This window comes from Herpailurus yagouaroundi, unplaced genomic scaffold, assembly GCF_014898765.1.
Source record: "Herpailurus yagouaroundi ecotype Mexico unplaced genomic scaffold, PumYag 198, whole genome shotgun sequence".
In the NCBI taxonomy this organism is placed as follows: Eukaryota; Metazoa; Chordata; class Mammalia; order Carnivora; family Felidae; genus Herpailurus; species Herpailurus yagouaroundi.
Window position 1 is genome coordinate 5,886,851 of NW_024412429.1, and position 25,017 is coordinate 5,911,867.

At 40.1% G+C, this 25,017-nt stretch overlaps 1 protein-coding gene across 1 annotated transcript in view; it reads right to left on the bottom strand.

Annotated features, from left to right (window-relative positions):
• The window catches only part of PACRG (parkin coregulated), a 515,648-nt gene that overhangs the window by 194,552 nt on the left and 296,079 nt on the right, over nt 1-25,017 (bottom strand). Inside the window, exon 4 of the mRNA XM_040448603.1 lies at nt 15,124-15,273. Within this exon, the coding sequence (XP_040304537.1) occupies nt 15,124-15,273 (150 nt within the window). The remainder of the gene's footprint in view (nt 1-15,123; nt 15,274-25,017) is intronic.

The window sequence follows — 25,017 nt, forward strand, 5'->3', positions numbered from 1 at the left end:
TGTAAGTGATAAATCACTAAATTCTACATCTGAAACTAATATTTCACTGTATGTTAACTAACTGAAATTTAATAAAAAAATTGAAAAAAAAAATACATTTTGAATCAAACCGATTTAAATGTGAATCACTTTTGCTCCTGAGTGACCTTGAGCAAAACACTAAAATTTTCTATGTTGAATTCTCTCATCTGTAAACTGGTCTTAATACTGGCTTTATATGTCAGTTGTAAGGATTAGGTTAGGGGATACACAGGAATATCGCAGAGTGAATAGTGTATAATGTTCGCTCCATTCGTGATAATTTCACTTCCACGTTTGAGACAGTTGATACATCACTCTGCAAGTTGGATTAGACTAAAATTATTTCATTAAGTCACAGTTTTTACGTTTCTTGATCAGGATGCTAATAGTGGGTCACAGTTTAATTGGCAATACTTTTTCTTTCTCAGGACTGCATCAAATATAGATTATCGTTAACACTCGATTACATCTTAGATTTGATGATATTTGGTAAGAGGTTTTCAAACATGTTTTTTGAAATGTACTCTAGGGAATACTTTTTTTTTTCCCATGAAGACTTGGTCCACAAGGAGTGTATACTATGCACACTGCTTTTATCAATGGTTGTGAGGAGGAATGCCACTGGATTAAGAAAAAAGTAGATTTAAGGGGCACCTGGCTGGCTTAGTCAGTAGAGCATGGGACTCTTGATCTGGGGGTTGTAAGCTTGAGTCCCAACCTGGGTACAGAGGTTACTTAAAAGAAATTTTAAAAAGATATATTTGAATGCCTTCTGGCAAAAAGAGTGGAACTAGATTAGAGGGGTAGCTAATACTCTATGTTTCATGTTTTTAATCAGGTGAACTTGCTGCCAGTTTTCTGTGTTAGGAATTTTTCTCAAGCTATTGATCACGACTCCAGAATAGAAATTGATGATAGGAAAGTATTTTTGCTTTATAAGGCACGTGAGTTTGTGGAGATCAGTAACAGATGCATCGATTTGACAGCACATAATCATTGTTAAAGTGGATCAATGAAACTTCCATTCACCTCACTACATTAAATAAAAGCAATCTGTGGATCAGAACTGCCTCAGAACCACCATTTCTGGCAAAGCAATTTACATCTGCAGAGTATTTGTCGCTCAGGTTTGAATGTAGAGTCTGTTTTTTAAGTCATGGCTGTGGCTCATTTCTATTATGTGACCTTAGGCAAGTCATTTGATCCAATTCTTAGCTTCTTTATTTGTAAAGCAAGGATAAAAATTCCAAAAATAATGCTTCCCTGTCCTTTGTGCTGCTGGCTTGTGGGAATTTGGGGTAATGCTGATGAAATCACTCAGGAAATGAAATCTACTGTCTGTGACAAGGAGCCATGTGGTAGAGTAGAGAACACTACTGGCCAGTAGGCTGATCGAATTCTGCTGGGGATGCTATTTTTTTCTTACTGGCTAATCTTCTAAAAGATGTATGGAAATGAACTTCTTGATTTTGTTCTCTGCTTATATATAAATCACTGAATCAGTAGATAGTGTGGCTCAACTCTGAAGTGACAATTAAAGTCTTTAAACTCCGTGTCCTGTTACACTCATTGAATGTTTTACACATCCTCAGTCTTCTGTGAATTTAACATGGGAGTGTTGAGCTGAGTTACCATCACAAAATGTTTAAGACTAATTTTGTAACCTCTTGAACATATATTTCAAGATCCCAGTCATGGCCTTAGTATCAACTTCTGGAGGACTTCTTCCAAAGACATGATTAAGATTCCTGTTCTCTTATTCTTCAGTCAAACACTAGTCTAGGTACTGTCATGAAGGGACTTTGTAGACAGAATTAAGGTTACTAGTCAACTGACCACAGGCCCCATGTAACCACACGGGCCCTTAAAGCAGAAAAGGAAGGCAGATGAGATGTGGCAGAAGGGGAGTCAGAGATACTGGAAGCAAGAGAAAGACATGATCGGCCATTGCTGACTTTGAAGATGAAGGGGCCATGAACTAGGGAAGGTGGGCAGCCTCTACAAGTTGAGAGCTACCCTCTGTTGACAAACAGCCAGGAAACAAGGACCCCACTCCTACAACGACCTGGAACTGATTTCTGCCAACAACCGGGATGAGCTTCGAAATGGATCTTTCTCGAGCACGTCTGTAAGAATTCAGCGTGGCTGACATCTTGATTTCAGTCTTGTTGGAATCCGATCATATTCCCCCACCAAACCCACTGGACTTCTGATCTACAGACCAGTAATATAATGGGTGGGTGCTGTTTAAGCTGTTAGGTAAGTAGTAGTATGCTACGGTAGGAACAGAAAACAAATATATCATCCATCATACCCCTCTCTTCAGCAAATATTTACTGAACCCTGGAACTGCCAGGAACTGTTCTTAAGCTAGTGATAAAGCAGTGACAAAGAAGCAAAAGTCCCTGCCTTCATAGAATTTCCATTCTAGTAACGATACTGAGATAAGAAAAAAGACCCCAGCTTCTGGCATTTTGGTCCCAGTAGGTCTACTAGATTAGAGAAAGACTGGGTCTATTAGGCTGCCCTGGTGATGGAGAAGACACCAGATGGTGTTCTGCCCTTCATGGCCCGTATCATATGTATTTGAGTGGGCTCTCAAATCCACTCGGTTGGTAGCTTCAGGACTAATAATCTCAAATACTCTTTGGCTGGGTTTGTAAATACAATACACATACCATAATGCAGTCTTCAGCAAGGATTTAGCACACATTACATACAAAGGTGTTCCTAGCAAAGATTCAGCAAAAATTGCTCATAAAATTCTAAGAGACAGCTGATAACAATATTTGGTGACTATAGTTAACAACATCGTGTTGTGTATTTGAAAGTTGCTAAGAGTAGGTCTTAAAAGTTTTCATCACAAGGGGAAAAGAAGGTAATTATATGGGGTGATAGATGTTAACTGAATTTATTGTAGTAATTATTTAGCAAAATACATTAAATCGTTGTGTTGTACACCTGAAACTTATACATATGTGTCAATTATATATCAATAAAACTAAAAACAAAACAAAAACCAGATCAAAACACAAAACAAAACCCAAACCCCCTCCCCAAAAATAATATTTGGAGGTTGCCTGCATAGAGAGAGTCTTCTCAGGATTTTCCCAGGAATGGATAGTGTGCAGTGAGGACTAAGGAAGGGGACATTCCTATTCTTCTCAAAGAAGTAAATGATGATAGGTGATATGAAACTTTGTTCTATTTCTTCACTGTATCATTTACTAAGACAAGGCACTACACCTGAGCACCCTCGTCTTGCTGTCTGAACCATCTCAATGGTCTACCACCACATCTGGTCTTATTCTTCCAAATCCATGCCCTGACCTCAGGGTCAAGGTATTGAAGAGTGCAGAAGGTGAGGGTGAATGGCCATGAGGACTGACAGCTGGCTTTTTGCTTCAGGGTACCGGAAACCACCTTTACTCTCCAGGTCTGCTGTGGAGGTGCCCGTTGATTCACTCACGTGGGGTAAGGCTGTGAGGAAGTCTGCGGAGGATTTGACAAATGGAAAATGGCTGCATGCAGCACCCTTTTAATCTCTTAAGGATTTTTAGGAGACTTTGCTATGTTGGCATATAGTAAGCACTCAAGAATTTCTTTTTCAACGAATCAATGAATCTGTATGACGTGGTCCTCTCTTCGACATCTCTTAAATAGCCAGTAAAAACCACATTGTGCTCTAAGCTTTTGAAGTTAGCCTGGTGCATTTGTTGTTCTAGAGGTAGTGAGACCAGCCTGAAGGTGAGAGCAAGAAGGCCCAGCATTCCTCAGCAATAACAGAAAGGTTGGCAGGTGTATAAATAAAGGTGCATGCCAGCAGGTTTTGACGGACCTGGGACCACGCTCCTTTTCCTCATTCCACTGTTGCCTAACATCTTCATGGAAGTTGCTTCTGAAATTTTAGTTGTTCATCACAAAAGTATAAATCTTGTACTGCTTCTCTTTGAGTATCATCATTCTGTATTTACAGATTTGAGGAAACTTTGAAAGGATAACATATATTCCACTGTTTCTAGACAGACCCACATTCGCATTCATCTGATTAAGTGGTTGTTTACCACATTTATAATATATAAACACACTCACATGCAAGCATGTATAATATTCATTGATTTCTGCTAGAAGAACTACAAACTTCTCAAAACCCTTTCTGTGCATAAATAAATATCCAACTTGCCTACAGGTAGAAACAAAGCTGAAAATAGCGGGAGATTACTGGGTGCTAATCCTGTTATTATGACCCAATTACATTCTTGCTTGAAAATGTTAGTATTGTATTAATAATTAGCTTTTTAGAGGCTGATAAAGATCACTTAAAGGCTTAAATAAAGTTTAAGATAAATGCAGGTTTACTTGGGGGAAGCAGTGGCGAAGGTGTAAGAGGCATGTAAAATCTAAGCGTCGCTGAATGGAGAGTCATGTTTGGTTCACCGCCATCTCAAAATGGATGTAAATGGGCTCACAGAAAGCTCATGTTAAAGTACTGTATTTCAAGGGGGAGAAAAGCAAATTGATCTTGGAAGGAACCGAAGAGAGTTTAGTCATAACAGCATTGCCACCATTACTTTTTTCTTTATTATTCGGAACATTAATTCAAGATGTACCAGAGAATACAATACAGAAAGCAGGCAGGCAAAGGAATGTCAATACTATTTGCAATTTTTCTAAGGAAATATGTCCATTATATTTTTCAATCCTTCTTCATCGATGGGTCAGCTTATGCTGAGCTATATACATTCCATGCTGTCAGTGTGAAAAATATAGATTTTTGAGGAAGACAATAAAAACGGAAAGCTGATTTCACACTAAGTGGAAAATTCCTCCTACAGTTTTGTGTTTGGCTCAAGGAAACCAGCACCGGTGTGTCAGGGAGTTGAAATAGGGCTCCCCACTTCCAGTGACCTGGGCACTTCATCAGCAGCAGGTCTGCAGGAGTATTAGGGGACCAGGTCCCCAGCTGGACAGAGGAGGGCTTCTAAACCGAGCCCATATGGGGGGAGAAGACAATGAGAATTCTTTGAAGGGCGCTCTCTCTGTGCTCTGCTGGTAGAACCATCTGGAGAGCCCTGAACGTGTTCCCAGCAGTGGGGCAAAATGAAATCCTGGGGCTCCGTCATGGTTGAGGATCCAGTAGAGCCTGGACAGGAGAACTGAGGGCCTGGGCTTGCACCCCTAGAGTTTTTGGCGCCCAAGATGGGCAAGTATATTTTTCGCATAGGAGGGGGTGCCAATGTGGGGTCATTTCCAGCCTGTGTAACAGTGCTTCCCTGAAGCACTGGGATCCTGGGCACAAGAAGCTGAGGGGAGTGCGGGGAAACTTGGCCTAGTTGAGGGAAGAGGAAGGCTGAGGGCGGAGAACATTCTGGATGGAGAGCGACTGCCCCAGGGCAAGGATCACTGAGGACCTGCCAGCCATGTTCCCCAGGACAGAATCTGCCTTAACCGGCACCTGGCCCAGGGAGTGGGTGTGATGCCACCTCAGGGGAGCGTCAGGTTGAAGAGCTGCCCCTCTCCTCACCATCGTCGGCTGCCCCAGCCTGGCAAGCTATGGGACAGGACCTCTGGAGACAAGATGGTGGAGGATGATGACGCACCCGCAGAGAAATGGAAGGGAAATCACCCCACTCCTGGTTTCCACTGCAAGCTTCCAGCACAGAGCAGATTGCCGCGGGGGGGAGTGGAGAATATCTGAGGGCAAATTAAGTTCAGAGTTTTGATCAATCTGTTAAAGAAATGATTCTAAACATTGAAATTGTGTGACTCAAAGTGCCTTTGATCTTATGAGTGAGTAGAACAATTAAGGCCCCTGTTAAGTTTTATGCAGACAGGGAAAGGCTCCCCCACTGAATAAGGCTTAGTTTTTGTCTCCAATTCCTTTTAAACTTGCCTTTTAATTATGTCATGAATAGTGACTATTCAACGTAACAATTACACTGGTGACATTCTTATTTTCTCTGCAATGTCCGCATAGAGGCCGCTAAAAAGTCATTTGTTGGTACTGGTGGAAGATTTGCATATAAAGGAAAATGAGAATGAGGACTTAATTATCTACAAATCCATAGATGATATTTTAGGTGATTTAAAAAGCACAAATTATGATCTGGCCGAATATAGGAGTCTCCTTAAATTAAAGCTTCAGAAATCACTACGCACTTTCTTGCCCAGATTAAGTTAAACTTTCTGTTGCAAAAATAGAAAAGAACACTGTTTTCTCTTGGGCGAATATTTGCATGCTTGCTCATTTGGGGCCCATCTTGAGCTTTTAAATACATTAAAGCATATTATACAGATTTCTCTCGGCATGTCTTAAAGGCCTTTGCTGAATTGGTGGAAATCTCCTATTCAGCAATGTGCCAGCGTCAGGCTAGCAGTGGGGATGTACCGGCCAAGGACTGCGAACCAGCTGGAAGCACATCCTTCTGTGTGTTGATCTTTTCCGGACTACCTCAGAGTGGGTGTGAGGGCTGACGGCACACAAATTCCGAACGTGGTTTGGCAGGTTGAGCAAACAGCCAGTTGTCCCCACCCTCTCCCTGCCTCTGGGCCCCGGCAGCTAGATGAGGAGAGAGACAGAGGACAGAATCTATACAGCAGGAGAGATGTTAGCAAACCCTAGGGGGGGCGAGCAATTTGTTCTGCTGGTCACAGCCAGGTCAGGGAAGCTTCCGGAGAGGACGTGGTGTCTGAGTTCACTTCTGGAGGAAAAAATGTGTGCTAGCTCCTGAGAGTCCCTGGACTGGGATTAGGATGCTCACTCAAGGTCAAGTCCATGGGTGTAGGACACACGGCCCACTCCAGCAAGAAGGCAGTGGGGCCCAGACGGCCCCTTTCTTTCTGCACAAACAGCAGCCGTGTTACAGCAGGTTAGAAATGATTAATGGGGCTTACCTATGCAAGCCCTTCTGGGTAACACCGAACTTGACATAATCTGGGACTAGGGTGATGCTCCCGGGGCATGGGTTTGTCTGCAATTTGGTGTTCTGCTGACAGTCTGACCCCTTTAGGTAAAGTTACCCAGGGGGTTGGAGGGGAGGCGCTGTAGCTAATGCAAGTGAGCCCGGAATGTGCAGGATGCAAGGCAGACGCTAAGATTCGGAAGGATTCACACAGAGAAGCTGCAATTATAAAAGCCATTTACAAACTGAAAGTAGTATCTGTCTTGGAAAACGGTTGGGATTTCAACAGACCATTAGGGCAGGCAATTTTCAGTCAACCTCCAGATTAGGCCTTTGGATTAGAGAAATACTCCAACCCTCTTCTGAAATGACATGAGGAATCCAGAGAAGGAACTAAAACTATCCACCGGGAGGAGGAGGAGTTGAACAGTGAAAGTTTCTCTCCGATGGAATACTTCTGCGAGTAGGGACGATTAACATCCAGAAAACAAATTTCGTATTGTGTTTCTGACTGCTGGTCTATAAAAAAAGATATTGATTCTTGGAAATTTATGTTGCTCCTAATCACCTTGCCAAATCATCATATTAATTCTAATAGATTTCACTTAATTTTCTCCGAAGGACCGCCCACAACCACATCGATACAGTTTTCTCCACAACCTGAGGCAGGCAGTAGACGCCGTGTCTCCCTGCTGCCTGCTGGTTTGCAGAGCTCACGTGACTTCACTCACATTCCCTCCTCCCTTCCCCTCACGTCATGCCACTGCCACCCCCACAGAGTGACCCCCTCGCCGCTCCCTGCAGGTCAACGAGCTCTTTCCAGTCTTCCATGCAAGTTAAGGAGACTGAGGCACAGAGTGGTTGTATAGCCCAGCAAAGGTCACACAGCTGGTTAACCTCAAGCCAGGGTTCAAACCCAGGAAACCGGATGCCAGAGGCTTTGCTCTTGAACACTATCCTATTTCTTGTGTTTCCATGTACTGTTCTACCTGTCCTTGTGCACAGTCACAAAGTGGCCCGACCCCTTGCCCCACAGGCTGGGCAGGGATGAGAACGTGTGTGAGTGGTGCAGTGCACCGCCCTGGGTGGGTCCCTGGGTCCTCCGGACGGCTGGTGGCAGCAGCCCCCTTGCGTGATTCCGGGGTTCCCATGGTAGCACCCCGAGTTGGGAAGCATTTGCTTCCCCTCTTGGCTTAGCTTGCAGCATTACCGAAGGAAGACGAGATCAGTTCCTTGCCACCTCCTGTGCTCACACTTTCTTAGATCCTTTCCTAACTAAACAAACCCTTTTTGCTGAAAGGAAAAGGAGTAGCACTCGTGGAAAGTGGGAGTCCACAGTCAGTTATGACAACTGCGAGGGAGTGGAAGGCTTGCAAAACCTCTAACTTTGCTTAGAAGGACGGGATTTGTATCTCCACGCACCCTGGGAGAGAGGTATACAGTCTGTCCTGGGCCGAATAGTGTCCTCCCAAATTCACATCCTTTCTGGAACCTCCGAATGTGGCCTTATTTGGAAATAGGGTCTTTGAGATGTAATTAGTTGAGATGAGGTCACACTGGACTAGGGTGAGCCCTTAACCCAACCTTTACAAGGACTTCTGTGCTTTTCAGAAGGGAAGAGACACAGAGACAGACACCCAGGGGAAAAGGTCACGTGCAGGTGGAGGAAGCGACTGGAGTGGTGCATCCATGAGTCAAGGTAGGGGCGAGAAGAGAGGCATGGAATGGATTCTTCCCTAGATACTTGGAGAGCATGGCCCTACTGGCCTTGAGTTCTGGCCTCCAGAACTGTGAGACAACTCATTTGTTTTTTAAGTCTCCCAGTTTGGGCAGCCCTGAGAAACTAATACACAGCCTTCACAACTGGATTCTGATTTTCTTGGTCATCAGGCTGCCAGGTCGTGTATTTCTAGATACGGATAGACAACTCTGAGAATAACTTTTGCCTCTTGGCAGATGCGACCAGGGAGGTCCATAAGAAGGACAGATACAGGGGCAATTTCTAGTATGTGCCTGCCCCTAAAATGGGCTTCTTACAAGTGAATTGGGTTAAAAAAAAAAAAAAAAAACCAAGAAACCTTGAACGAAGCAGTATGAGTGAAGAGAAAATTTATTCAGCAAGCATTTGTAGATTTCAAAATGGTAAGGCCATCTGACAGGCTGAGCACATGCAAGGTGCATCTGTGAGGGCAGAGAAGTCTTGACTTTTCTTAGGATGCTTTGTCCCCTAGGGCTGCTCTCAGACAACCACAGAGCCATCGGTGTTTGCAGATATGTGGGTCCTCCCTCCCCACCCCCGGAGATTTGGAAAGCTGTGCTTATAAAAATGAATGCTTGGAAGAAAAAGGGACCTTGAATTCGAAGAAATGAAAGTTGAGGGGTAAGGAAAGTTTTATATATATTTTTTGAAGGCCTGCTATTTGGGAAAGGGATTAGACATTCAGTGTGCTTTAGATTAGACAGGTAAGTTGGATAGAACATTAGACATAGACTTCAATTCAGTGTAGGACGTGCCTTTCCTTTCAGAAGTAGAATGGGTTACTTCGTGAAATAGTGAAGCTACTAACTTAGGACAGAACTGAATAAGCGAGTATTGGTCATGCAGATTGGGTTAGCATATCAATTCAACACAAATACCTATTAAGCACCTAATTCTTCTAAGTGTGCTATACCCAGTCTGCACAGGAGAAAGGAAACTCAATGTGAACATTTTGACCTTGTAGAACTTATGGCGGAATAGGGTAGTTGAGTAAATTGGAGACAGGTGCAGACCAAAGGGCCCCTATATGCATCTTCCAGCTTTGTTATGATCCTAGGATTCTCATTAGAGCAACTAGTAAAATCTGAGCAGAGGAAGAACCCAGAAGAGATTAGATATGCACACGATTGTTCTAAATCTAACTTGCAGGAATGGGGGGCGGGACAGTAGTTGTAATCTGTTCCTTAATAAGTTTAGGACATTCAATTGGCTTCAAATCTAATAAACCTAATGATTTCAAAGAAACTTTGAAGTAAATTTCTAAAATATAAATCACACTCAAAATTGGACAGAATCCCACAGGGAATAAACCTCGATTCCAAAATTAAATTTAAAGCTCTGTGAAATAACCTTTATGTAAGTCAATTATGAAACAAAAAACAAAGACTTTTTTGGTACACAATCAGCCCCCAAAAGTTCATCAACATTAAAAAAATCTTTTTAATGTTTGTTTCTGTTTGAGGGAAAGGGAGAGAGACAGCACAAATGGGGAAGGGGCAGAGAGAGAGGGAGACGCAGAATCCGAAGCAGGCTCCAGGCTCCGAGCTGTCAGCACAGAGCCCCACACGGGGCTCGAACTCACAAACTGAGATCATGACCTGAGCTGCAGTCGGACGCTTAACTAACTGAACCATCCAGGCACCCCTCAACATGTTAAAGAACCATGGAGAATAGGTTCCACTGGGCTCACAGAAACTCTGGGAGAATTTGAATCAGGTTAATTGAGAACACCTAGGTTTCCATCAGAAGTTGTTCTAAGTGACTACCAGCAGAAATCAACTGTTTCTGGCTTTTTCAAACGACTTAAACCTTCAGGGTCAAAGAGCTGGTACAAATACTCTGAAATGTTGCAAATTTACTGCATTCTCATCACCTATAGGTTTTAATGTGTCTGAATTTGAACTGCAATTTTTAAATCCCTCTTTTCATAGACTTTAATTAGTCTGTAGTGGCATACAGTCTATAACTATCCTAGGAAAAACCTACATGCGAGGGGCCATGTTTGATTTCCACATCCACATAAACACGTCATTTCATTACTCTATCTACTTTCACATGTTCCATGACATATACTCATGGTGCTATTTGAATTGCTGATGCCTGGAGTCTCTGAACTGTTTCAGGACTACTGGTGCCGCTGGAAACAAAGGAACCGAAATTAGGATTGCCTCCAGAAAGCAGAGTGATTGGATAGCTGTAATCTGCTGGCAGAGCCCCATATTTTAGCTATAAATGTTTTAATGCCATTTATTGTTTCATGCTTCTCAAATGCAATACACTGCACCATTAATTTTGCAGTTTCATCTCTGGAAGCTATAAATCGAACATTCCTATTGTCTTAATTTTCTGTAACCTTTAATAACATTTGCGAAAGAACACAGGGAGGAAGAAATGGCTATTATAGAAATTCTTCCTTCTCTTTCACCCAAAGCAGTGGCTGGAAAAACAACATGGTTTAGATATCCAAAATCCATTGTTTCGAATTAAGGAAAACAAGCTCAAACTTAGACCCCACTTCAGATCCTCCAAAGAGGATACTGATGCAGGGGCCCCTTGTTTGTGGCACTCAAGCTTGTCTTTTCCAAATGTGATTTTCTCCAAAACATCCGTCACATATTCGAGCTTAAAGATTATGTCAGGAAGAGATGGATTTGAAAACCAGTTATTCTTGAATGAATCCCAGGGTCCTTAACTCACTTGGTCACCCACCTGGCATTTGGCAGGGGAAAGCCGAATCCTTTGAGGCAAAGGGATTGCCCCAGCTGGGGAACCACGAGTCTGTGTGTGTTCACAGCCAGGCTCATGGAAGGGCCAAGGGGAGGAGTTCCACAACCACGGTCACAAAACATTCAACCGTCTATTCACGGTGCGATACAGTAATTTTATAGTGCTGCAATGTTTATATAGAATATCATATAATAATATGTGTAATACTGTACCTCTATATAATGTTGTATGATAATCATGGCTATCTCATTCATATCATGGCTGTATGTGAAGCGCCTACGGACACATTATCTTGAATTGTCACGTCAACCCTACCGAAAAAGGTGCTATTATCTTTTACACAGATGACTTAGGAGAATCTAAAAGAAATTTAAACGCAGAGAAGTTCCGTGATTTGTGTCTTCTGACTCTAAGATGCTACTCTATTCCACATTGTAATTGGCATCTTTAGACTTCTGTTGTTTTCATAACTGTTGAAAGTTAGCCTCATTAAACCCTGTAAAAAATAACAGTCATAAAGAGATACACAAAGCCACGCTTTCTTTTAGGGCAGGAATAGTCTTGTGGGTCTTGCCGTAAGTTTTAGCACCTACAGAAGTGTCGACTGGGGCTGCCAGCCCCGTCTGCTCCTTCCTGAGGTCGCTTCCCTGTGGTCCCCTGGGAAGACTCCAAGCTGGGGTGCCTGACAGCCCGTGCTTGCTTCAATGTCTGTCCGGCCCTTATCCACTCAGCCCACTGCTCATCTCCAACAAAGTCCATGTGACATTAAAATAGGCCAGAAATTACGAAAAAGGACGAGTTAGTAGAATTAAGCTAAAGCTTGCACTTTGAGGGAATGCTGACAGAGGACGGGGTCGTTATAGTTGAAGGACTATTCTCTGTTTCAATCTTTCCTTCTTTCTGTCATTTGTATCTGGTCTCATTCTAAAAAATATATATTTTGTGATGGGACTGTTTGTTTTGATCTGAGTTTAACAAGACATTGACTTATGTGAAAGTAGGAAAAAGTGGAAACAGAACTCTATGTGTGGAATTGTTTTAAATACACTGAAATTAAGGATGAATTTTTTTCTAATGTTACATGCTGTAAATTGCTACTATATTTTTTTTATAAACACAACTGTTACTAAAGACATCTGCTGAAATAAAATAAGTATATATGGTTCTGTGAATATGAATATCCATAATTATAAAACGGGATTTACTAAACTATGTATTACAGTTACATTATTTCTATCCTAAAAACACTATTGTAATTGGAAATCTTACGTATGCTCCTTCTGGTAGAACTGGATCTTTGGCAATATAGCCACTTTGAAGAATAGTTTTAAGTTTTATAGCCAGAATGCTCCAATTTTGTAATATGACCCTCTGGAAATACAGCTTACTGCATTCTGGCTTTGTACTGACAGGTTTTTAAGATAAGTAGAAAATGAGGCTAAAGCTAATATTTTTTCCCCCTCAAATTTCAGAGAGATATTAAGCAGAAAAATAGTTGAATGTGGAATCACTGGTGCATGCATTTAGGAATGTTCCAAAATAATTAACCTTGTTTGGGACCAATTAAGGCCATGGTATAAACTATAAATTCTCACATTGATAAAATCTAAATAGGGATATATTCCTAAAGCTAATTACTTCTTTTGTTAAGGATGTGAACATCTGTGAGTTAAAGAATTAAATAAAGAGTATGAGAAAGATGTAGAAACCAACTGCTTTTGTTTAATAATCTAGAGATTTATCTCTTTGTGGTGGCTTGACTTCTTCTTCTCTACAGGTTTCCTGGAGGATGAGGGAGATTCTCATTGTCTTTCTTCTTGTGTTTTTTTTATTACATTTTTGAAGTTTATTCATTTATTTTGAGAGAGAGAGAGCTACAAGGGGAGGAGCAGTGAGGGAGAGAATCCCAGGCTCTGTCAGCACAGAGCGTGATGCGGGTTTGAACTCATGAACTGTGAGATCGTGACCTGAGCTGAAACCAAGAAGTGGATGCTTAACCGACTGAGCCACCCAGGTGCCTCCTTTTTCTCCTTTTATACGGTACATAATGATGCTTAGATTTGAGTTGTACATTCTGCTGTGGGACCCAAAGGCATTAACACAGTGTTGTAGTGCCTCCTGCTCCTACTCAAGTGAGGGAAGGCAGATGTGTTGGTGACCATCGTCCATGATGGTCAGGTACAGAAGCAGATGATTATATATGAGAGAAGTTACAGAGGGGCAACTTTTATGATGAAAACTCAGACATAGTAATAGTACTTTCCCCACAGGTTTCCATGAGGATTACCAGAAAACACTCGCTAATCACACACTTCTTTTATGAACCATAATTGAACAATGTTTGCATGTGGAATCATTCTATAACTTCATGGATATTTGATGCCACTCTCCAGTAAAACTATGAATTCTGAATCAAAAATATTTAAACAAGCATTTTCCATAAAGTAGAAATGCTGTTAACTAAAACTATTAGTTTGTTAGGTCATAAGGGATTCAATTACCAACACCTAGTTTTTAGTTTCCTGAAAGAGTAACCAACTTGTCTAAATGTCCACGGTAAGTCTACTGCCATTCAGAGGTTGTGGAATGGATATTAACTTACTCCATTCTTACACTTCCATAACTCCAGGTGAAGTCCTTGTAACCAAATATGTCTAATATTGAGTATATCAGTAGGTCCTACTATTGAAATACAGCTTAAGACTTTCTGAGAATTCCATGATTTGCCTAAGTAACGAGACTTTTAGTAGCAATTTATGAACAATGTAAAAAATAGTGCTTCCAAACAAAGGAGTTGTATGTGGCAGGAACACTCAGTTTTGTTGCTTGATTTTTTTTCTTGTATGTACATAAGCAGATCATGTCACAAAATTTTCATGCGGTGTTCCGCTAAATTGCTAACTTATTTACATAGCTGTCAGGAATTAACTTCAAATGTTGACTTATGCTATGCATATAAGAAGTATGGAAATTCAAAGTTAGCAACATAAAAGAAAATTAGAGTCACATCCTTTCAAAGAGGCATAAAAGGAAAATCACACTCTCAATGAACAAATATACATCCACTGTCTGCCAACCGATCACCACAACTTGCTAGTGCCTTTGTTAGGGTAGAGCAGATTCATGTGAGCTCATCAGTGCTTTCCAAAGCTTATAGAATTATTAAAACAAATAAATGTATCAGTACACATGCATTTATAATCAGCACTCACCATCAACTAGATTATCTATTTTTCTATTTTTTTTAGAAATGAGAGAACATATATTAAAACTTCCCAAGCCATATGTATCATATTTTAACGACATTGCTTTAAAAATTCATCTTAAGCCAATTAATAAAAACTGCAATTTTAACAGAGTATCTAAAGGTAGAATTACTACCAAGAGAAAGGACAAACTCAAAACCTACCAATGTAGTCACAAGACTATTAAAAAAACTTTACAATTTAATTATTGGAAGATTATAGAACTGCTTCAGCGCTTCTGTACTGAGTAAGTAAGCTGTACGTGTGAGGTGTAATAAATGAAATTGTTAATTTTACTGTTTCCCTAGGGAGTAGTAGGGGAAGAGTGGGAGTTACACTATTTAGATCTCCAAATGGATCTTGGTTTATAAGCAATAATAAATCCTAAATGTGTTGCTAATTAACTCTACTTCAAACCACTCCCTTTTTTTTAGGGCTTAAAAGACATTTGACTCCTGGGATCACTCACCATTCATATTCTTAAAGATGTTCAGGATGGGGAGGATTTGACGGTAATAGGGCACCAAAGCTTCACCCACCATCTCAGCTGACACAGCCAGATGTTGGAGGACTTTGAGGGTGACGCAAATGACCTGTCGATTTCGAAGATTCAAGGCATCTATACGGTAGGAAAGGGAACAAGCCAAAAATAAAAAGCATTAATTTCTACAACGTAAAGGTGAGCCGATTCATAGACCACGTCGTTGAAATGTACTCTGTTAGCTGGGTGAAACTTTATTATTAGAATTTTGAATGATGCACTGTAGCCTTTCATGTTATAAGCAAGATCTTGTTTGTGTGTTTTTTGTTCTTCCTGCTTTTGCTGATTCTTCACCAAGCCTAAGAAAGCCGCTCTTCGTCCTTCACAGAAGAGGCTGGTGAGGGACAGGTGGCATGAAAGATAAAAGATCAGTTAGGGTTGCTGGGGTTAAAGGGCTCCCATGAAGGTTGACAGACACATTTCTATGCAACAACCCTTTCCAGATAACAACCGTGTGATTCTTAAAACCATTACCAGGAAACAAACATTTATTTGGGAAGGAAGGACTGGGTGTGGTACGTGTGAGTAGAAACTATCGGCCAGTTAACAAACACTGACAACGTTCCTCACAGAAGTAAACATCAAGCGACTATATTTAGACTCTTAAGAAAGCAGGAAAGAAAAGCGAAAATTTTAAAGCTCAGAACTTTCGAAAGAACCAACACTAAATCAGAGACCAAACAAATACACGATGGTTTTTAGAACAATTCTGAATGCACACTCTGAAAGCTGTACTGCAGAGACAGGATGGGAAAGTTAACCTGTTATCCCCTCACACGCGGGGTCTGGAAGGTACCATTTGTTCTAGTGGGGAAGGCCGAGGACCAGGGGCCAGGACACTAATAACTGGCTGTATAAACTTGGCCAACTCCCCTACACTTTCATTCCTTGGTCATAGGAGCCTATTATCTACTTTCTAAAATGACTAAAAGTTCCCAGATTTAAGTAGAAAGCCTGTGTAAGGCATCTATTCTAGAAAGTCAGAGGGGGTGACTGACAAACTGTGATGCTCCCAGACTATTCCAAGAGAAAGTCAAAGGCTCTTACGTGTCACATGTTCTATCTTGTAAGGAGAAGATTGGCCGCAATTAAACTCTGTGCCATTTATGGAGGGACAAAGGAACCAGGCTCCCAAAATGGATGACGCCACGGTCAATACACCTGTGATGCAGACCTGACATTATTCTTGAATTCCAGCTCACATTTCCAAAAGCCTGGATCTTCTAGCACCTCAAATTAAGTTTGTTCCAAAGACAAGTGGTCTCCATACTTTATATTTTTGTTCTGTTCCCCATACTGATAATGATACAACCAGATTCCTAGCCTCCAGGGTCAAAGGCTGTTTCTCATTCCTCACACTCCTCATGTTGTAGAGCCATCTTGTTCTGTTTTTGCAATGGCTCTTGAATTTGTGTCCTCATCCCATCCTCACCTCCTCTCCTCTGGTCCTGGGTCTCCATCCTCACCTCTAATCCTCTGGTTCTTGACCTAGGAACTCCTCTATTGGAGCACTGTCATGGCTCTTTCCAGACACCCCTTCTTTTCATCTTTCTCAAATGCCCCAACCTGTCTTTTCACACTGCTGCTGGATTAACCTTCCTAGAGCATATTTGGTCATCTCACTATCTGGTCAAAGAGTTCAGAATCTCTCCCTACCCCTTTTCCTACAAAATAAAGTACAAACTAGCCAGGCACAAGGATCACACCTGGAGTAAGTTTGAACCAAACTGAATTATCAATTAAAAATCCAAGAATACAAGGTATCATTGCCGTTTCCTCTGGAATTACTAGGAAGTTTAAAAAAGTCAGATGTGGAAACTTTATTGCCTCCAGCAATATAATGGGTATCGGGGCAATAACACCGTAGGATGGCCCCTAACATCTGGTATGGTACAGACTACACTATGGTTTGGTTTAAAAGGACAGATGTTCCTCAAGTTATAATAGGGTTATGTCCCAATAAATCCAGTTGAAAATGTTGCAAGTCAAAAATGCATTTAATACACATACCCTACTGAACATCATAGCTTAGTAGGCTAGGTTAATTATGCTCAGAACACTTATATTAGCCTGCACCTGGGCAAAATCATCTAACACGAAGTCTATTTTATAATGAAGTGTTAGATTGAATATCTCATGTAATATATACCTTACTGAAAGTGAAAAACAGAATGGTTGTGTGGGTACAGAACTGCGAGTGTACTGGTTGTTTATCCTCACATGGCTGATGGAGAGCTGCGGCTCATTGCCACTGCCCAGAATCATAAGAGAATATTCTACCAGTAGCTCAGGAAGAGATCAAAATTCAAAATTCTGTTTCTACTGAAAGCTGATGGCTTTAATACCATCTTAAAGTCAAAAAGTCCTAAATCAAACAATTTTTAGTTAAGGACTGTCTGTAAACACAATGTGATGAATGGAGAATGCTCAGCTTTAACTCAGGGAATGAATCTAAATATAACTATGGGATTTGATCGTATGATGGCTCATTACCACAGCATTTAGACACACTGCAGGCCATTCCATATTCTGAAAACAACTAGAAATAGAAGGATATAATTTACCCTAAAAGTTGTTGTAATAAGATATTCAAAGGCAAAGTGTTAGAGTACTATGGGAAGATAGAAAAGGAGAAGGGAAGGTACAGTATCTCACAGTCAGTAGTGGGGGGTTCTTTTTCTGGTTTTATGCAATCTAAAACTTGTTTTTTAGGTAAATGGGTACTAAACCCTGCCTACGGACCCAGTTCAGTTTAACAAAAGAGAACTAGGAACCTGCAGAAATGTTGAACATTCTTTCAAAAAGTCTGCCAATGAAGCTAAACATGTGTAGGTTCAGAACTTCATAGTGCTGTGTCATAGCTCATATAATAGTACCTAATATATACCAAATATTTGCATATTCCAGGAGTTAAGCAAAGCACTTTGCATATATTAGTTTACTTAATCCTCATTCATCAAATACTTATTGAGAATGTGGATGTGCCAGTCACTGATTTAGGAATTGGAGATAGAGAAGTGAGTAAGACAGATATGGCACTCATTCACTTGCATCTTATAATATAGTATGGAAGAAGATAGTGAACAAATACTACAAGTTTGATGAATATTCATAAAAAGTTGGGTATTTAAACAGTGACTCAAAGTCTCTCGCAGTTGAGAGAAAGAAGACTGCGAGACCCAGGGACAGACTCTAGGGCTGAGTGGATGTTATTTAGGTGAAGAGTATTTATTCCAGAAGGGGAAAGAGCGTGCTAGAAAATGTCTCCTCTCCTCTTAGATAAAGGAGTCCTCCTTGTACAAGATAGACTCTAGCTCATAGGGATAAAGTTCTACTTAGCAATGTGGGAAAAAACTCCAGATATTTTAGAAACTGTCTTCTAAATAGTTTCATCATTGTGTACATATTTTCCTTAAGGTCATTTAGAAGTGGTAGGAAGAAGCATGTGGGTCTGTGTAGATATATATAAACGTAGCACTTTTTCTCAGGCTAAAAGATTCACTAGGTCCCATCTTGCCATATCAACCAAATGGAATCAGATGTTTAAGATCCCGGGTTTCTGCCTTTTCTCTCTACTCATCCGTACCTCCCACCCCACTTTTTTTTTTTTAATTTTTTTTTTAATGTTTATTTATTTTGGGGACAGAGAGAGACAGAGCATGAATGGGGGAGGGGCAGAGAGAGAGGGAGACACAGAATCGGAAGCAGGCTCCAGGCTCTGAGCCATCAGCCCAGAGCCTGACTCGGGGCTCAAACTCACGGACTGAGAGATTGTGACCTGAGCCGAAGTTGGACGCTTAACTGACTGAGCCACCCAGGCGCCCCTCCCACCCCACTTCTTAAGACAAACTCATAGCCACATCCGAATAAATGTTTTATAAACTGTTTAGTGAAGAAGGATTAGACGTAAAAACAGAACCACATGGGTGTGTTGTGTTTTTCAAATACAAAATAAATGTATAAATGAGTGCATACAACTCTCATTCCATTTTGGAGATTTTGTTCTTCACCAAGAAAGCCTTTCTGTTGACACGATGAAGTCACAAGTAAGAGAATCTATTAAAGATGTTAGAAGAGAGAGCTATCTGTGCATGGGTACAGCCCATGCTGTACAGCCCATGGACACCAGCCCATCTGGTGACTGCAGAAAAGATTTTTGTAGCCATAGTGGTTACTGAATATTGGCTTATCACAGTGGTCTTCTTTTAGAATGCATATGTCAAAGCTTTCAATAACACAGCCGGGGATATGCTCATTTACTATCAATGTTAGAGTTTGCCATATAGAATATATTGACTAAAGAGTAAAGTTTTTATATATATATATGAGTAACAATAACATCAAACTGTTGTTGATTAAGTTTATGCCTGTATGTATAGATAACTGATCACTTGGAAATAAACTAATAGTGTCTTTCACCATGGATAGTAATAATAGCTATCAGGAAATAATTATTTCATTTTACTGCAACCTTGATTGAATTAACATGGTTGTGATACATGTTATTGGATGGACAATGACTGACAAGTAATATGTGTGAACCATTACTCTTAATGGCATCTAAAATGGAACTGAATGACCAGGGAATAGTTCTAAAACCTCTGTAGTCACTGTGAAATAAAGGCAGTGTATGCACTATAAAAGACCCTTAACTTCATCCAGGAGGGATCTTTTTATGCTGCCCCTTTCCACTTCAGTTCCTCTATTTTTCTTTCTCATTCTTGAGGAATTAAGATATACCATTAAGTTGGAAGTCTTTTTGTTCTTACTATCCCAATGGAATTAAACAAAAAAGACGGCTTTTTTTTTAAACAAAGTTCTTTTTCTTTGAAAAAGTATGTTAACAGATATAAAGAATATGATTCTGTAGCTTGAAAGAGAAGGAATGTGTTTATTCTTGTGTTGATGGGCCTGAAAGCTATTGTCAAGACATAAGTGAGAACTTTGAACTCAAGATTTAAGATTTTGAAAAGGGTCTGACATGAGACATCTACTGACATTATAGATCAGCCAGTGGAACCTTTCTATTCAGAAAATTGGATTTCTATTGTACTGCTTACTGCCTTCAAGAATAATCAACAAGACAGAGCTCCCAGATATATAGAAATTGCTGAAGAATAAGGAAAAAAATAATTTAAAGTCAAAGTGGTAAAACTTATTCGTCTTGGATGGTTATAAGTTACATGTATGATTTTTCTCAAGCATAAAATCTATTATTGCCATAATCTGTGCAAAGTCTGAACATTTTCTACTATTAGATATGATTCACTACTGGGAAATCAGGAAAAATGGAAATATTTCTACTTCTTCTTTTAAAACTGGAAACACCAGGGGCGCCTGGGTGGCGCAGTCGGTTAAGCGTCCGACTTCAGCCAGGTCACGATCTCGCGGTCCGTGAGTTCGAGCCCCGCGTCAGGCTCTGGGCTGATGGCTCGGAGCCTGGAGCCTGTTTCCGATTCTGTGTCTCCCTCTCTCTCTGCCCCTCCCCCATTCATGCTCTGTCTCTCTCTGTCCTCCCCCCCCAAAAAAAGTTGAAAAAAAAATAAAACTGGAAACACCAAACAAAATGTAAAAGCCAACAATAAAATCTAAAAAAATATTTTTGACATATGCTATAAATGTTAATATCCCTGATATACAAATAGCTATCACAAACCAATAAAAGAATTTGCTAATTAAAAATGGGCAAAGAATATGCATAGATAATACACAAAATAATAAAACAAATAAACAATATTCCAGAATGTTCAACTTCATTAGTAATCAAGATAAACACTACTTAATAATTTTGAGTATCATGTAACAAAAAGGTTTTGAAGAGTTAATACTCAGTGTGGACACTGGTTTGGGAAAAGAGGCACTCTCATAGATACCACATTACAAGCCATCACAACCTTTCTATAGCAATATAGTAGTTCCCCCCTATCTGTGGGGGATATGTTCCGAGACCCCCCGCCAGTAAATGCTTGAAACAGCAGATAGTACCAAAGCTCACATATGCCATGTTTTTTTCTATATGTACATTCTTATCATAAAGTTTAATTTATAAATTTGGTACAGTAAGAAATTAAAAATTATAACTAATAGAACAATTATAACAATATACCATAGTAAAAGTTACGTGAATGTGGTCTCTGTCCCTCTCTAAATATCTTATTGTACTATACTCACTCTTCTTGTGATGATGTGAGATGAGAAAATGCCTACATGACGAGATCGAGTGAGGTGAATGACGTAGGCATTGTGACACAGCATTAGGCAACTACCGACCTTCTGACATATGCCAGAGAAGGATCATCTGTCTCTAGACCGCAGCTGACCACAGGAAACTGAAACCATGGAAAGCGAAACCATGAATACAAGTGCGTGTGTGGGGTGGGGGGGCAGGATGGGGACTACTGTGTGCTTATAATTAACCCCAGCAATTTCACTTCTGGGCATTTGGTCTAAAGTATGCAACAGTGCAGAAAGAGTGATAGGGAAGGATGTGACAGATAGTATTATTTATAACTAGAAACAATCCAGTTGTTTCAAAAACAATGGATTAAATAAAGTCAGGTGTACCTACATAATGGAAAAGTATAGTTACTCAAGTCATCTAATAGAAAAATATTTTTTAAAAATAGGAAAGTGTTTATAAGATACAGGTGAATAAAAAAGTAGCTTATAAAGCATATTTTTACTATGTTCTCATTGTGTAGAACAGAATTATATACTCCACTGCGGTAGAGATGATATTTTCCATAGGTGTATACAGACATAGGGTTTTATTCCATTAAAAAACATAATTTTTAATACTGCTTAAAAATGTCAGTATACTTTGCATATTTACCTAAAAATATTATTCTTCATGGTCATAACTTTGTATATTTTAATATAGTGGAATATGGAACTCTCTCCTTATTCTTTCCCAGTATTTTCTTGATTACTCTTAACCATTTATATCTTGAGGCAAACTTTAACATAATTTGGTCAGGCTAAAAAACATGCTTAAGACTGATAATTTCAATAAAAATTTATTGAAATTTTTATTCAATAAATTTAGAGACTAATTTTGGGGGAAATTATCATCTTTACTACTGAATCTTTCCATTAAAAACATGTTTCTCTTCAGTTTTCCTTGTTGTATTTAAGCTCCTCAGAAAAGCTTTATGATATTTTTCATTTAGATTCCGCATAATTTGTTAGGTTTACTCAAAGCAATTTTATACTTTGTTACCATTTGTCTAAGAGCATATTATCCCAAAATGCATTCTGAAAATTATTGAGAACACATACATAAAACATATTATTTTCATATATTTATTTACTGGCTAACTTACTGAATTCTCTTATTGGTTCTATTGTTTTTGAGTGAATTCAGTTGGTGTCTGTAAGTAATTATATTACCACAAACATTGCTAAATTGATCTTAGCTTCCTGATATTTATTTTTGGTCATATGACAGAGGCCAGGATTTCTGAAAGAAAGTACAGTATTATAATGCTGAGGGCGGACATTTTAGTTTTTGGATCATTCTCATTTATTTTGATATGTTAAATGGTTATTTTTATTATATAAAATGTGTACAATATAAAGGGTCATCTGACCATTTTTAAGTATACAGTTCTGTGTCATTAATAACATTCACAATGTTGTGCAATTATCATCACTATCTGTTCCCAAAACTTTTTCAAGTTTCTATTTCCAAGCTCTATACCCATTCTGCAGAAACTCTCCGATCTTCTCCTCTCCAGCCCCTGGTGACCTCTCATCTACTTTCTGTCTCTAGGAATTTGCCTATTACAGATGTCTTCATGTATCTGAAGTAATTTTTTGGAGTTAAAATATTTTATAAATATTTAAGCTTGTTTGGCCTAATATATTACTTGAATTAGATTTAAATGGATATAAATTTTTCCGGTCAAGGGGCGCTAATCATCTAATTCATTAATTTACAGAGTATAACGAATTCACAGTGTGTTTTCAAACTAAGTGTAGGTTTCAAAATTGTTGAAATTTTCCTCTTCCAAAACAGAACTCAATTTTCTCTTTCTTCCTCTGTCCCTCTCCCCTGCTCATTTGCACGTGTGCTCCCTCTCTCTCTCTCTCTCAAATAAAAAAAAAAGGAAGAAAGGGGTACTTGGGTGACTCAGTCAGTTGAATGTTCTACTCTTGATTTCAGTTCAGGTCATGATCCTGGAGTCCTGGGATAGAGCCCTGCAATGGGTTCCATGCTCAGCAGGGAGCCTGCTTAAGGCGCTCTCTCTCTCTCTCTCTCTCCCTCTCTCTTTCTCTCTCTCCCTCTGCCCCTCTCCCCAGCTCAAGCTCTCTCTCTAAAATAAAAAAAATCAACTAATTAAAAGTAACAGAACTCAATTGCTAAATAAATATGATATGGCCGGATTTCTCATATTCCTGGATAATTAAACATCAGAGACTTAGGTCAGCTATTATGAACATCCAGGAAGCCTACATAAGGGTTACAATTTTGTCTTTAATTCATTGTTTTCCAGTAAGCATTCTGTACATAAAAAGCATCAATTTTTCTCTATCCCATACAGAAAGGAATTACCTTTATTTTCCATCAAAGTTTTGTCATTACAAGTGATTAATTTTTTCACTTTTCAATTGGTAAGAATATATTATGACTTTAGGACCACAGCGCACAATTTAGTATTTGGTGAGAGTGTTTGGCTTTTCTTTCCCTTAAATACTTAAAGATAGAAAATAATTGTTTTAAAAATAAATGAAAGTATTCATTACTTAAATGGACTTAACAGTAGAGTCACTAGCATGATCAACCTTACACTCACAATTCTGTAGACATTAAAAGAAGCTGAATAATGACGTAATCCTGCGCACTGCACCTTCTTGCTGTGGCCAAGGTTGGCTCTGTGCCTGCTTTCACACATACTCAACACCTCCAATGGCGGCAAAGACTAAACTTCCCAATACCCTGCTTTGCCAGAAAGCAGTGCATCGTTTGGCTATTTGAACCTTGCTCCCCTGCTGGCTCAGTTCAGCCTGAAGGAGCAGGTGACAGATGGAATTATGACCAAGGGAAGGTGTTGGCCAACGCTGACTCCATTCTCCGAATAAGACCAAGTCACAATCTGCTATGACAAGCAGGCACTACCTCTGAGAATTACTGTTACATTCCCCTCCTCTGGTGGAGGGAGGGTTTCTAAATTTACCCAGCTTTAAGGCAGTGGATGCAGCAGACTATGAGGAAGGACAAAACATACATAGACTTTCCACAACACTGGCACGCTGAGAGCCGTAGCACCAAACAGAAGGCAGATAAACATACCCATTTCTAAGGAGAAGCTGCCCTCTCCACCCCAAAGCAGGAATTTGCAGAGCTAACCCCTGCTGAGCTTGGCATCAATATCTGGTACAGTTCTGGGGTCGATTATTCAAGCAGATTATTTGAGAGCTCCCAAGAAACTAGAGTGATCACTATGAGCCAGGGGGAGTTCTCTATAATATCAGGCCAAGCTTATTTCATGTATTCTTACGACAGAGATCATAACAGGACTATATCAGCGAGACATCTGGCAAGACCTCCCTTGTTTTTCCCTTTTTGATTTTTGTTGTTGTTTTGTTTTAAAAAGAGAGAGAGAGTATGAGCAGGGAGAGAGGCAGAGGGAAAGAGAATCCCGAGCAGACTCCATGCTCAGCACAGAGACTGATGCTGGACCCAGTCCTGAGGGATCATGACCTGAGCCGAAATCAAGAGTTGGAAGCCTAACCAACTGAGCCATACGGGTGCCCGTGGCAAGACCACCCTTGTAGGCAAGGTACAGGCAGGCATGGTTGAAGAATTAGGCTTTTTTTTTT